Source organism: Cnephaeus nilssonii, assembly GCF_951640355.1.
Source record: "Cnephaeus nilssonii genome assembly, chromosome: 14".
NCBI lineage: Eukaryota > Metazoa > Chordata > Mammalia > Chiroptera > Vespertilionidae > Cnephaeus > Cnephaeus nilssonii.
Window position 1 is genome coordinate 55332203 of NC_137085.1, and position 12401 is coordinate 55344603.

Here is a 12401-nt window from a genome sequence, read left to right on the forward strand (position 1 = left end):
CAAGGAAATGGATCCCAAACAACTCAGTTTTAAGAACAAAGTACTTATTGATTTAAATAACTGTGTAAAACTAGTTCCTGTCAGATCTAGTATTAATAACACCTTATGAAACAGTCTGGAACAAAAGGTTTATCTCTAGTGATCAGAATCTACACTTTGATCTCAAAGTGGCCACAAACCATGTGGGAAATGAGTCTGTCCAATGCTGTGGTCGGCAAACTGCGGTTCGCGAGCCACATGCGGCTCTTTGGCCCCTTCAGTGTGGCTCTTGACAAAATACCACGGCCTGGACGAGTCTATTTAGAAGAAGTGGCATTAGAAGAAGTTGTTTAAAAAATTTGGCTCTCAAAAGAAATTTCAATCGTTGTACTGTTGATATTTGGCTCTGTTGACTAATTAGTTTGCCGACCACTGGTCCAATGGATCCCAAATTTCTTTTGTTTTCACTGAATGACTTCACTACCAGACAGATACATATATATTTTCCCACTTTATCTACACTAATAAAAGAGAAAGATGCAAATTGACTGTACCTTCACAATGCCCACCAGCCAATCAGGAGTATGCAAATTAACCCAACAAAGATGGTGGGTTAATTTGCATACACAGGTGCCAAGCAGCCAGGGGCGTTCCGCACCGCTCCAGCCGCTCCGGGCCCCTGGGCAGTGAAAAGGCGGCTCTGGCCGGAGCAAAGGCGGTGCGGGCAGCCAGGGGAAGGAAGGCCCATTCTTGCATGGATCTTCGTGCATCGGGCCTCTAGTATAGTAATATGTCCTAGTGTATCAGTAACTATCTTTCAAAATTGAAATCATATCAGTTTTCAAAATTTACATTTAAAAGCAAATTATGCTTTTTTTGGTAAAGCAAATAGTTTATCTTTTCCAGAATGCAAATTAAACATTTGTCTGCTAGTTCAGGGGTAAACTTCATTAATCTTTTATCTCATTTCCCAATAAGGAAAATTTTCATACTTTAACTAGATGTTAAGTTTGCTTAAGATCAATAGTATTTTTTAATTAAAAACTGAAATCAACATTTTTTTAAATGAACCAACATATGGTGGTGTTCTCTATTTCTGCCTACTTTTTTTGTGAAGGTAGAAACATTGATATATATTTTTAAAATTCCCTATAAAAGTTCCCACATTCCTGGGGCATTTATGAGGCTCTGAGTAACATTGCAAGAGCGGCCTTAGAGCGTTTCTCCTAGGTTTTGTCGCTTGCCTGCGATATACCAAGCTAGGACTATTGCCTTTGAATATACACATTATAGGCAGGATGACTGCCAGATAGAATTTAGCATTTTCATAGTTTAAAAAAAAAAGTAATTTCCTTAACACAATAAATTCTTCTCTTCATACCCACTATCTTTTTCTTTTATTGACTACATCTTTCAGGAGAAACAGCAGACATTTAAAATTCATTCTGGCTCCAGTGAAATGTTTGTGTTGCTTCTCTCTATAAAAAAAGCTCTCCTGGCAAGCATGGAGAGTCGGAGAGGCAGTCACGTGACACCACCCTGCCTGGGAGCACTCTCTGGGGAGACTGCGCGCCCTCAGCGCCTGTGCTAACGTTTGTGCCACCTCACCCTCCAATCTGCTCTCCAGCAATGTTTTTCCTACAGAGAGGAGACAGGAAAAGGAAACGGGCACCATGACATTTCTGCTCATCTCAACTTGTGCTCTGCTTTTCAGCTGAAAATGCCAACTCCTGCTTTACCAAAGAGAAGATCACAAACGCCTAGGAACGTGACCGCATGTCACGGTGGGAGAAAGGACTAGGCAGAGATCAGAAACGCTTCCTAGGCAGAAAACCCAATGCTGCGGAAGGTCGGGTTTATTTGCAATCCTCACACACAGAATTACTTGGTTGTGTATTTCCTTTATAATTCTGTAGAATAACGTAAAATGAAACCGTAACGGCAAGAAATACAGTATGCAAAGAGAGCTCCAGTTCTTTGTGTTGTTTTGGTTTCTTTCTTCTTCTTCTTCTTCTTCTTCTTCTTCTTCTTTTTTTTTTCTTTTCATATGTAGTTCTTATAGGATTAGAATTTGGCCCCCAGATTAGAATATAAAAGTACAGAATGAGCACAGCAAAGGAAGTGGATGAGTCTGCTATTAAGGAAAGATTTATAGAAATAGACTATATTTTTTATTAATAAATCGATGATGAAACTTCTGTTTATAGCTCCAAGGGCTGATAAAAATAGGAATGTTATTAACTAAGAAGCGGCATGGGGAAGACTGAACCGTTCTCTGGCCCATGTTCACGGGCCCACCCTTTCCTGTGACGGTGTAGCCGGACGGAATTCTGTGAAGTGCACGCTGGAGGGATGAGCAGGGCTGGGGCTGGGAAGTCTTGTTCTTGAACAGTCTGAGAGCCACAGACTGGCTTTTCAGCCTCTGGGTAAGATTTCCTTAAAGCTCTAGTCCATCCACAAATACAACATGTACTGTTGAAGAGACTCTTAGGTATTTGTGATTTTTTTCCTTGAGATTATGGGAAACTCGATCTCTTTCCATAGGGAAGTAAATCACTGAATACAAAGTATACCTCATTTCAAATACAAAGTTAACTAATTTCCCAAAGCAAAATGCACATGTAGAGAAGGCAAAAAAAGATGCCTGTACCCTGCTTAGGTTCCCAGCTGGATCTCTGGGAACCTAAGATCACAAGAGAAAAGTATACACATACTGATTTATTATAAGTTTTAAGGGACACGGACCTTCAGAAGGAAATAAAGACCCGAGAAAGGGTAAACCCGAGTGTCCTTGTACTAGGACGGATGAAGAGTGGGTGGTCAGGGAAAGTGTCATCGGACAAAAGAATAAGAGCTAAGTGGGGTGAACTGGGGGAGCGGGGAGGTCAGCAACGTCAGTTCCTTCCGGTTCCTCTCAGCATCCCTCCACCTTGGAGACAAGGATGCTCCTTTCTCAGGGCAGGAAGGGCACCTCCCACTGAGGACCTTACAAGCTGCTTCAGGGGGAGAAGGGAAACCAGTCATTCCAGCAACCGCCTTTTCTCCAATTCCTTTAGCTTAAAATATTCAAGAGCCAACATGCCATATTTTGGGGTAGCATGTCCCGAACCCTTTTTGAGTAAATATGTCATTCTACCCAAGATTTATTCTGGAATAATTGCTATAAAATCAGGCATCATTATACCACATATAATGAAACAGGAATATTTTCCAGGTGCATGAAAGAAAAAAACACTTCCCAGCTCATTAGCAAATGTGACTGGCATTGAAAGAAATGTTTGTAGTTTAAGTTTTAAAAAAGTAATATGGAGAATCCTATTCAGCAGTTTATAGTATTGTCCTAAATGACATAGAAGTTTGAAATTAAAAGTGAAACCAAAAAAAAAAGGAATAAAACCCACCCACACAAAAAATAGCTTTAACTTAAACAGCCATTTACCAACATTACCATGCTGTGTCTATGTTTAACACAACAAATGGAAACAAATGTAGAAAGATTTATAGTTATTTAAACAAACTGAATAGCATGTGAAAAGAATGCGGTATGATGCAGCCCTCCATTTGGCAGATTTTCTTATCTGAATGAATAATTATTACCGAACAATAAACAACTGAGTGATTAAAAACTGCAGATGTGAAGATAAAGGCTTCCATGAAGAACTACTAAACTCACTCCTTACAGTACACCCAGAGCAGCGCTACACCTGTCTCGGCAACAAAGGGAGGGACCGTGGGACAGATCTAGTCACTTTATTCCACGGCTCAGAGGACTAACAAAGCTCACCCACAGAGCTGTGTGCTACGTCTCTACCGTCATCTGGGCATTGATAACTTAAATCCTGAATTTTAAAAGTTCAATGTATTTTCTATAAAAATTCCCCTTTTTAAGTTTTAGATCATTCTTTTACCGCCCCTCACACATATTGACATTTTCCTTTTAAAGACAGCCAACCCCAAAAGCTAATAAAAGTAACTCAAAGAGAACCAGCCTGTCAGGGATTCTTCCTTACATCTAGGCAACTCCAGTAATTGGTGTGCAAGCCCTTCAGTGAACATGTATGTTTCTGAAGAACTTTCTAAGGGGGTTGCGGTCCAAATATATTTAAGAACCGCTGCACTTTAAAATAGTTTTCTTTTTACTGAGGCATAAAGAAGGCATAAAACTATTAAAAAATAGTTTTAAACGCTTGGCATGATTTTCCTCTTCAGCAACATTAGGGCGTATCAAATACACAAAGCCTCACATAGTATCGTCTCCATCAACAACTTTCACTAAATGCACTTATGCTTTTAAAAGATATTTTTGAAGCCATTTTACCTGTGATGACTGATGGTAAAGTGAGTTGGTACGTTTCTGTCCACCATACAGCAATGAAGAGCTATACAGTGATTGGGGCTGGGAGGTAGTAGTTACGAAGTCACTGGTATAGAAACATACAGTTTAAACATCCACCATGTGGAAATTTAATGTTCAGTGGGATAGACAAATACAGTAAAGATCATTCACAGGTGATCATGGGATCGCATAAACTAAAAATTCTGTCTAAGAAAATAAATTTATAAAGAAAATGTAATCTCGCTGGCTTCTAAGGGACTTCCCGAGAGGTCCCAGACTACTAACCTGAAAAAGACTCCACCACTTCCTCTTATAAATACTCTGTGACTATAATGAAATTGTCCACCTAGATATCATTGGCCACCAATGAATCCTACTTCCTGTGTGTTGAAAACAGACTTCAAGTGCTTAGTAAACAAGGTAGAAGAAATTTCCACAACAACTCAATTAAAAAGACAAGCAAAACAATCTTTTAACAAGTTTCCTAAGATTTCAAGACTCGGTTTCTTTGCTTCCTGAGACAACTTGGCCCTTGACACCTTAGATTCCAAGTTGAGCACTGCTGGGATGTGCCTCCCTTGCCCTCTGCGTTTGCTTACCCTTGGTCTGTTTATAATGCTCTGTACCATAAAGACTACAGGGTTGCCTGCTTTCCGAATGGCTTCCACAGCTTGCTCATGGCTTGCATCTCTGAGGTCCAGCCCATCCACCTGCAATGGAAGGCCTCAGCTTAACATTTCAAGAAGCTACAGAACAAGAGAACAGTTTGTGGGTCTGGAGTTCTGAGGACCCTGGGGGAGGCTCCTGGAAAATCAGTGTCAGAATAAAAAATAATTGAGGCTGTCTGTGAGGCTTCCGAACTTTTCATCTGTTCAGCAGACATGTGGGCCCTTGCTTTGGACACAGATTTCTGTCTTCAATAATCAACTGAAATAATCATGAATTAGAATCCAGGCTCTGCTTCTGCTTTCCTTACACTGCTCGGCTGCTCCTTTAATAAATCAGCATAATTAAAGAAATAATACAAGGGAACTGCCTAGTAGTACTAACTTCATCATGAAAGTCACTGTACAAATATTTTCCAAATTCATTACAGAGTGGTTTGGGAAGAGGGTGGCTGATGCATTGTGTATTTTTCTCTGTACAGGGATGCTTGAAGTTAAAAACAAAATTCTGGCGTTCAGAAGTTACAGGTTATGGTGAGGTTAGTTTTGCAAAAGAACCTTTGCAGTAGACACGACAGGAGCTAGAAGCCAAGAGATTGTGCTTACTTGTTAGTCATTCTTATACAAATAGCTTGGAAATGAAAGTTATTTTCTAACCTTTTGTTGACCATGGTTTGTGAGGGAGGAAAACAGTTTGAAAGGCCAAATGCTAATCCTGTTAGAAAACTATGATACTATATAGTTTTATCATTTCCAATGACCACAATATGGTATATACAACAAAATAGCAAAATCAGAGTGGACACAATTCTGAAAAAGAAAATTATTAGATCTCTGCATAGAACATTATCATATTTAAAACACACATACATATATTTAATTGAAAACCTCCCTCAGATTAATACTTAGATGATACTTAACATCTTTTTCAGTGGGTATTGAAAATGACTTCTAACTTTCTATAGAATAAAAGTTAGTATTTGTGAGTACTATACATCTCATTAGTGGGAAAGTTTAACAGGACATTTAGTATCTTTGCTCATGTTCAAAGAACTCTACTTAGAAATCATTTGCAGGTCTCTACTCATCTAATCTACATACATTTTCAGAAACTCTTAGCAGAAACATGTTATAGAATCCCTAGGATTTCAGAAGCCTAAGGCTATCTTATTTATGAGAAAAGCCCTAAAACATAACAGCCCTCAACAAACCACTGCTAAATAGCATTCAGTATTTTCCCACGCACACAAAAATCCTTTTCAATTCTAAAGGGATACTTTAACATTCTTAATACATTTAAACGATATTTTGGTGCAAACTATGATCAATCCTTTCTAGAAATAATTATAAATATTTCTTACTTTTTTACTTAGGTGAAAGATATTTAATAATGAAGTATTCATAATATAAACTGCCTTGTGATAATCTAAAAATGGAAATTTAGGTAGTATTCCAACTAAAAAAGAGTTCTTTAGAAGAAGGCTAAGATGCCATCTAATGAAAGTAAGTACACAGGAAGAGAGAGAAAACCCACCATTCTTCCTTGTAAGTGGTCATAGGAGGGGAAAAAAAACCATACATAGCCCTTGCTTTCTCCCAGTAATAATCAATCAATCAAGGAATAAACAAAAAAGTCCCCCAAATGCTAATTTTAAAATAATGGTTAATGTATAACCTTCTTTTAAACAATTAAGGCATTTTAATGTGTAAGCTATATGGACTTAGAAAATGAGGGTCAATCATTTGCATAAAGTAAATATAATGGTCATTATAAGAGCAAAGCAATCGGTTTCCATTTGGAAATTGTCTCTTTTAGTTTACTCTGTAAATCCTAACAACTCAGCAAATCTGGGGCAGGAATCTCTTCCTCTACCCTCTTCACTAAAACCATGCTTTTCCTGATCAAAACATTTATCACACTGCTCTGCAGTGACTTGATTGCCAGGCCTGTCCCACCTGGCAGGCAGGCAGGCACAGTGCCCTGTGTACTGTGGGATGCCCAGAGCCTGCTACAGCGCCTGGAATGCAACAGCTGTTCCAGGAATATTTTGTTAAGCAAATGAGTAAGTGACTCCTGAGGGAAGAGTATTTAAAATATTAAACTTTGATTTGAATTAAAGAATTAGGTACAATTTGACCAAATGCTTCTCTCTCGTATATAACAAAATACACTTATATTTGTGCACACATGCATGGGTGCAAACATGTGGGCGCATACATGCGTGGGCACACACATAGCCCTGAGTGATGAATGGAAAGCACTGAGAAGGAGGAAAATCTGTGCTTAGACTAAGGTGGGGGCATTTATATGCAAGGTAATCAGGGTCTTAGCACAAAAAAAGGCTCACTTGGAAAAAAAATTTCATCCAATAAAGTTTAGAATGAAATAACTGTAAAGTACTTTTAGGAATAAAATCTCATTGGAAACTTAATTATGATGAACATATTTTGTGTGTGTGTATATACTATTAAATAATTATTTCCCCAAGAAATTTGCTTTCCTCTTTTAACCAGAACTTATTTTATCTCAGGGCCAATGTTTTTAAAATTGGTAGGTTGTACCTTCAAACATCAGTCTGTCACCATATTCTGAAGGGAGCAATTATGGGTGGAAAGAAACAAATAAGAAATGCATTAACTGCGGACACATTTTTCTCTAATGTTTGGTCAAGTAACAGTGTAATGGTGATGATTTCCTTGGTAAAGGGCATGGAAGAGGGGGACAATTTTAGCTCAGAAAGCTCAGTGGAAGGTACCTCGACTATTCTATCTCCAGGTTTCAAGGTTCCATTTTTTCCAGCTGGACTATCTTCAAGAACATGTTTGATGAAAATGCCCCTCATCACTTCACCATTGCTTAGTCGACTCCCCATTCCTCGTCCACCAACAATGCTGATGCCCAAGGACTTGCTTGGTTCTCTCCAAAGTTCAACCCTGTAAAAAATAAATAAAAGGTTAATATATAAAAAATAAATAAAATAAAAATAAGAAAACAGAGGGGGCAAGTTCATAACACTGGATTTGGCAATTTTTTTTTTTTTTAATTTTTAGAAATGACACCAAAAGCAAAGACAACAAAAAGAATAGCCAAACCAGACTTCAACAAAATTAAAAACTTTTGTTTATCTAATGATACTTAGAGTAAAATGGCAACCCACAGAACAGGAGAAAATATTTGCAAATTTCATATGTGATAAGGGATTAATATCTAGAATATATAGAGAACCCCGAAAACTCAAGAACAAAAATAACCTGATTAAAAAATGGGCAAAGGACTTGAATAGACTTTCTCTAAAGAAGATATACAAATGGCCCATAAGTACATGAAAAGATGCTTAACACTACTAATCATTAGGAAAATGCAAATCAAAACTACATTGAGATAGCATCTCACATCCACTAGTAAGACTACTATAAAGAAAAACAAAGAAAATTTGTGCTAACAAGGAAATAGAGAAACTGAAGAAATTGGTACCCTTGTGCACTGCTGGCAGCAATGTAAAAGCTTGTAGCCACTAGGACATTCCTCAAAAAATTAAAAATAAAGTTACCATATGATCCAGCAATTCCACTTCTGGGTATATACCCAAATTAATTCAAAGCATGGTCTTAAAGAAATATTTGTACAACCACTTTCATGGAAATTTTATTCACAATAATGAAAAGGTAGAAGCAACCCAAGTGTCCATGTACAGATGAATAGATAAGAAAAATGGTTTATACAAATAACTGCAACTATTTCAGTCTTTAAAAGGAAGGAAATTCTGACACATCCTACAACATAGATTAATCTTGAGCATATCATGCTAAGTGAAATAAGCCAGCTAAGTGAAATAAAGCACAAATGATTTCACTTATGCGATGTACCTAGTATATCCACATCCTTAGGGACCTAAGAAGAAGGATGGTTGCTACAAGCTGGGGGAGAAGGAAATGGGGAATTATTAAATGGGTACAGAGTTTGAATTTTACGATGAAAATAGTTCCACAGATGGATGGTGTTAATGGTTACACAGCAGTAGGAACATACTTGATGTCACTAATCCGCAGAGTTATAAAAATGATTCAAATGGTTAAAAAAAATAACTATTTTTAAATTCAATGGAATAAAATATCTTTATATATTAATTTTCCAAATATTACTTGCTCAATTTATTAAACTTTTGCCAGTAGTAAGACAAGATCATTTAAAATACTTTCCCAATTATTTGTTTTATGGGGTCTGATAAATACTAATGCATTTCTGAAGCTGATTTTTTTAAAGTAAATATCAAACGTACACACTCCAGGCTGGAGCACAGACCAAGGTACCATGTTTCAGGAGTCTATTATTGTAGACATTTAGTCATCAAGAAATTCAGCTACCCCTGAACAGACAGTTCTAAGCTTAGCAACGCCATCAAGAGAAAGCACATTCCTGCACCCACTCTGTTGGAAGCTGACGTACGTACAAGTTTTTCTTTCCAGGGCAGATCTGGTAACTAACAGTGGCGGACAAGATCCTACCTGATCTGACTGATATCACTACCATTTCCATAAAAGCAACTCCCGCCACTCTCCCTTCCTCCTCTCCATTCCAGCAACCACAGCATCTTGCAGTGCCTTCAGTTCAGCAGGCAGGCTCTCCTGCCTGGGGCCTTGACACTTGCTACATCTTTTGTCTTGAATACACTTCCCCTACTCACATAATAAACACACGACCTCATATATAATCACTGCAAATATCTCTAAGAGCTGTGAATGAGCTGAAAGTACACATCTCCTGAAAAGGTTGGGATATAAGAATAAGCTGATTTGCAGAGAGGTGTTTGGCCAAGATGAGGGAGCAGCTCAGGGAAGTGGAAGGAAACGGTCACCAGGCAGAGAACTCTGAGACAGGCAGTGAGACTGCAGTCGGCCCCTTGCAAAAGGGGACAATGCTGGACATTAAGTAGGAGAACGCACAGCCCAAACGGGCTCCCAGGGGGGAGGAGAGGTTGGAGCCAGGACTCCAGTGAATGGGAGAGGACCCAGTAAGAAAAGGCAGGGGATAATGGAGCCCCAGGTGGAGTGAGAGACTGGCTACTGGTCAGTCAGATGATGAGACACTGCTTTATTCTGTTTCTTTTTTTTTCTTTACTAGAAATCTATAATCCTAGAGACTCTACCTGTTTAGTTTCAAAGCTCTCGCCATGATCCTTGACTCATAAAATCTGTGGGAATAGTTTAAACTATTTAACATGCTCTTCATCACTCCTTTCAGTCTAGGAATTCTGTGAAAGACAAAAACCAACACACTTCCTTGTCTCTTTAAAGCGGTTCCTAAAGTAAAATGGCAAAGTAGGGAGGTCAGCAAATTTAGTCACTGTATTTAATATCTAAGAATCCAGAACATGCGTGGGCTTCCTTAACTCTTCTCTTAAAAAATGAAACAGAGAAAAGAAAAGGAAGAATGAAAGAAAATATCTCCTAGGGTTCTCTGTGGTGGGTGTAAATTAAAAAGTGATTTTTATAATGTCCTGATAATAAAAATAACAGCAGCGGCAAACACTTATTGAGGGCTTATCATGTGCTCAGCATTATTATCTGGGTCCAAGTCCTGCTTTTTTGCTACTAACAACTGTGGGCCCTCCGCAACCTCCTTAGCCTCTCTCTTGCTTTCCTCATCTGTGAAATGGAGCCAGTAAGAGTCTCTTCATGAGATTGTTGCTGTGATTACTAAATTGATGAAAACATATAAAGTATGAAACAAAGCTTGACACACATTAAACAACCAGTAAGTCTATTTCTCTTACTATGATTACGATTCCTGACATGATGTAATTAAGCAATATATAAAATTCAATCCCTATGACACATGGGTAAATGTGAACTCCACAACCTCAATCCTGTTATACTTACATGTTTATTAAGACAAGGCACCATTTTCTACCCATCAGATTGACAAAAACTTTTTTTAAATGACCATAAGATGAAGTAACTAAGGATGTGAGGAAAAGGGAACTCTCTTAAGTGGGAAAAAGAAGGAAAATGTGATAGAGCCATCTTGTAAAACAAGTTGACAATTTATAGGAAAGCATATAATACATTTAAATCTATGAGCCAGCAATTCCACTTTGGGGTATATACCTAGATAAATTCCTCTATAAGGAAATTGATATATTTACTGCACAGAATTATTATAGTAGTAAATAACTATTAACTACTCAAATATCAATCTGGGAGTGAACCATGGTATAGTCATATTGAAATGCATGGCAACTAAACTGAATGAATTAGGTCTTCAAGAATCAACATGAAAGATCTCCAAAACACTGGATTGAGAGAGAGAAGTAAACAAGCTGGAAACTGATACAGACAATGAAAATCACATGCCAAATAAAACAGGAACACAGCTTATTTGCAATTTTAAAATGTACACTTTGCTAAATAGTATTCTCTATTTCCACACAAAGGGAAATTTTTGATTGCATGAATAAATGTCCCAGCAGGTTTCCAATGTTATAAAACATATTCATAACATTAATTCCTCATTTACTAAAAGTCCTGATTATTTTGGTAAGTTTCCTCATAGTAGTGTATGAACATAATACTTGATGAACTCTCCCCCCCAGCCCCCAAAGTACCTAATGCTTCTGTAAAGAATATAGAAGAGTATCTTCTTTAAGAATTATGGAAACTCCAGACATTCTCTATAAAGTAGCTACCACTTTTACAGACTTCTCTTAGGCTGATGTAAAGGTTAAAAATTTAGGACAAAAATTGAAAAACATTCCTGTCCAGAAGTTACATTAATTCTTTCTCATAAGAATATTTCATAATGAGAAAAACAAGAATATTTTGTAATGATTCCTGTGTTCAATACTTTCTATTTGCTTAGTTGTCAGTGATGATGATGATGGTGACTGTTGACAAGGCCAACACTGAAACTCATTCTAAGAATTTTAAATGAATGATCACACTGAATTGTCTCCAAAATGTAAAAGGTTCTCTTATTAATCCCATTTTACAAATGAAGTAACTGAGACCTAGCAGAGATTTAGAATCTTGTCTTAGAAAGTGACAAAGTTAGAATTCAAATATAGCTCTGATTACTCCAAATATTTTGCACAGTGCCTTCTAAAAACGAAGTTTCCTCCCACAATGTTATTAAAACTGTCCAACCGAACTTTTTATTTCCCTGTGATTATTGTCCTCCAACCAAATTCAAGTTTGTCATCATGGTCACCAACTACAAAATAATTTAATCTACTTTCTTTTGCTTCCATCCTCAAATAAGAAACTAAATATCTTATAATTCATATTTTTGCCACAGATCTAGAACTTATATTCTATTCTCATTATGGGTAATGTAGAGAGACTATGACTTTTTTTAAATGGGCTAAACAGCTTTTCAAGAATTCAGATCAAGAACTCATTTTGAATGGCTGGAAATGCTTACA

The 12401-nt window shown here is 37.5% G+C and overlaps 1 protein-coding gene across 7 annotated transcripts in view; it reads right to left on the reverse strand.

The window, feature by feature from the left end:
• MPDZ (multiple PDZ domain crumbs cell polarity complex component) overlaps window positions 1-12401 on the reverse strand; it is a 179160-nt gene that overhangs the window by 35811 nt on the left and 130948 nt on the right. For 6 of the 7 annotated variants that reach the window (XM_079790095.1, XM_079790093.1, XM_079790092.1 and 3 more), the window contains 2 exons: window positions 7737-7914; window positions 4915-5025 (listed from right to left, as the gene is read on the reverse strand). In XM_079790095.1, the coding sequence (XP_079646221.1) occupies window positions 4915-5025; window positions 7737-7914 (289 nt within the window). The remainder of the gene's footprint in view (window positions 1-4914; window positions 5026-7736; window positions 7915-12401) is intronic. The other variant, XM_079790094.1, reaches the window with a different exon arrangement.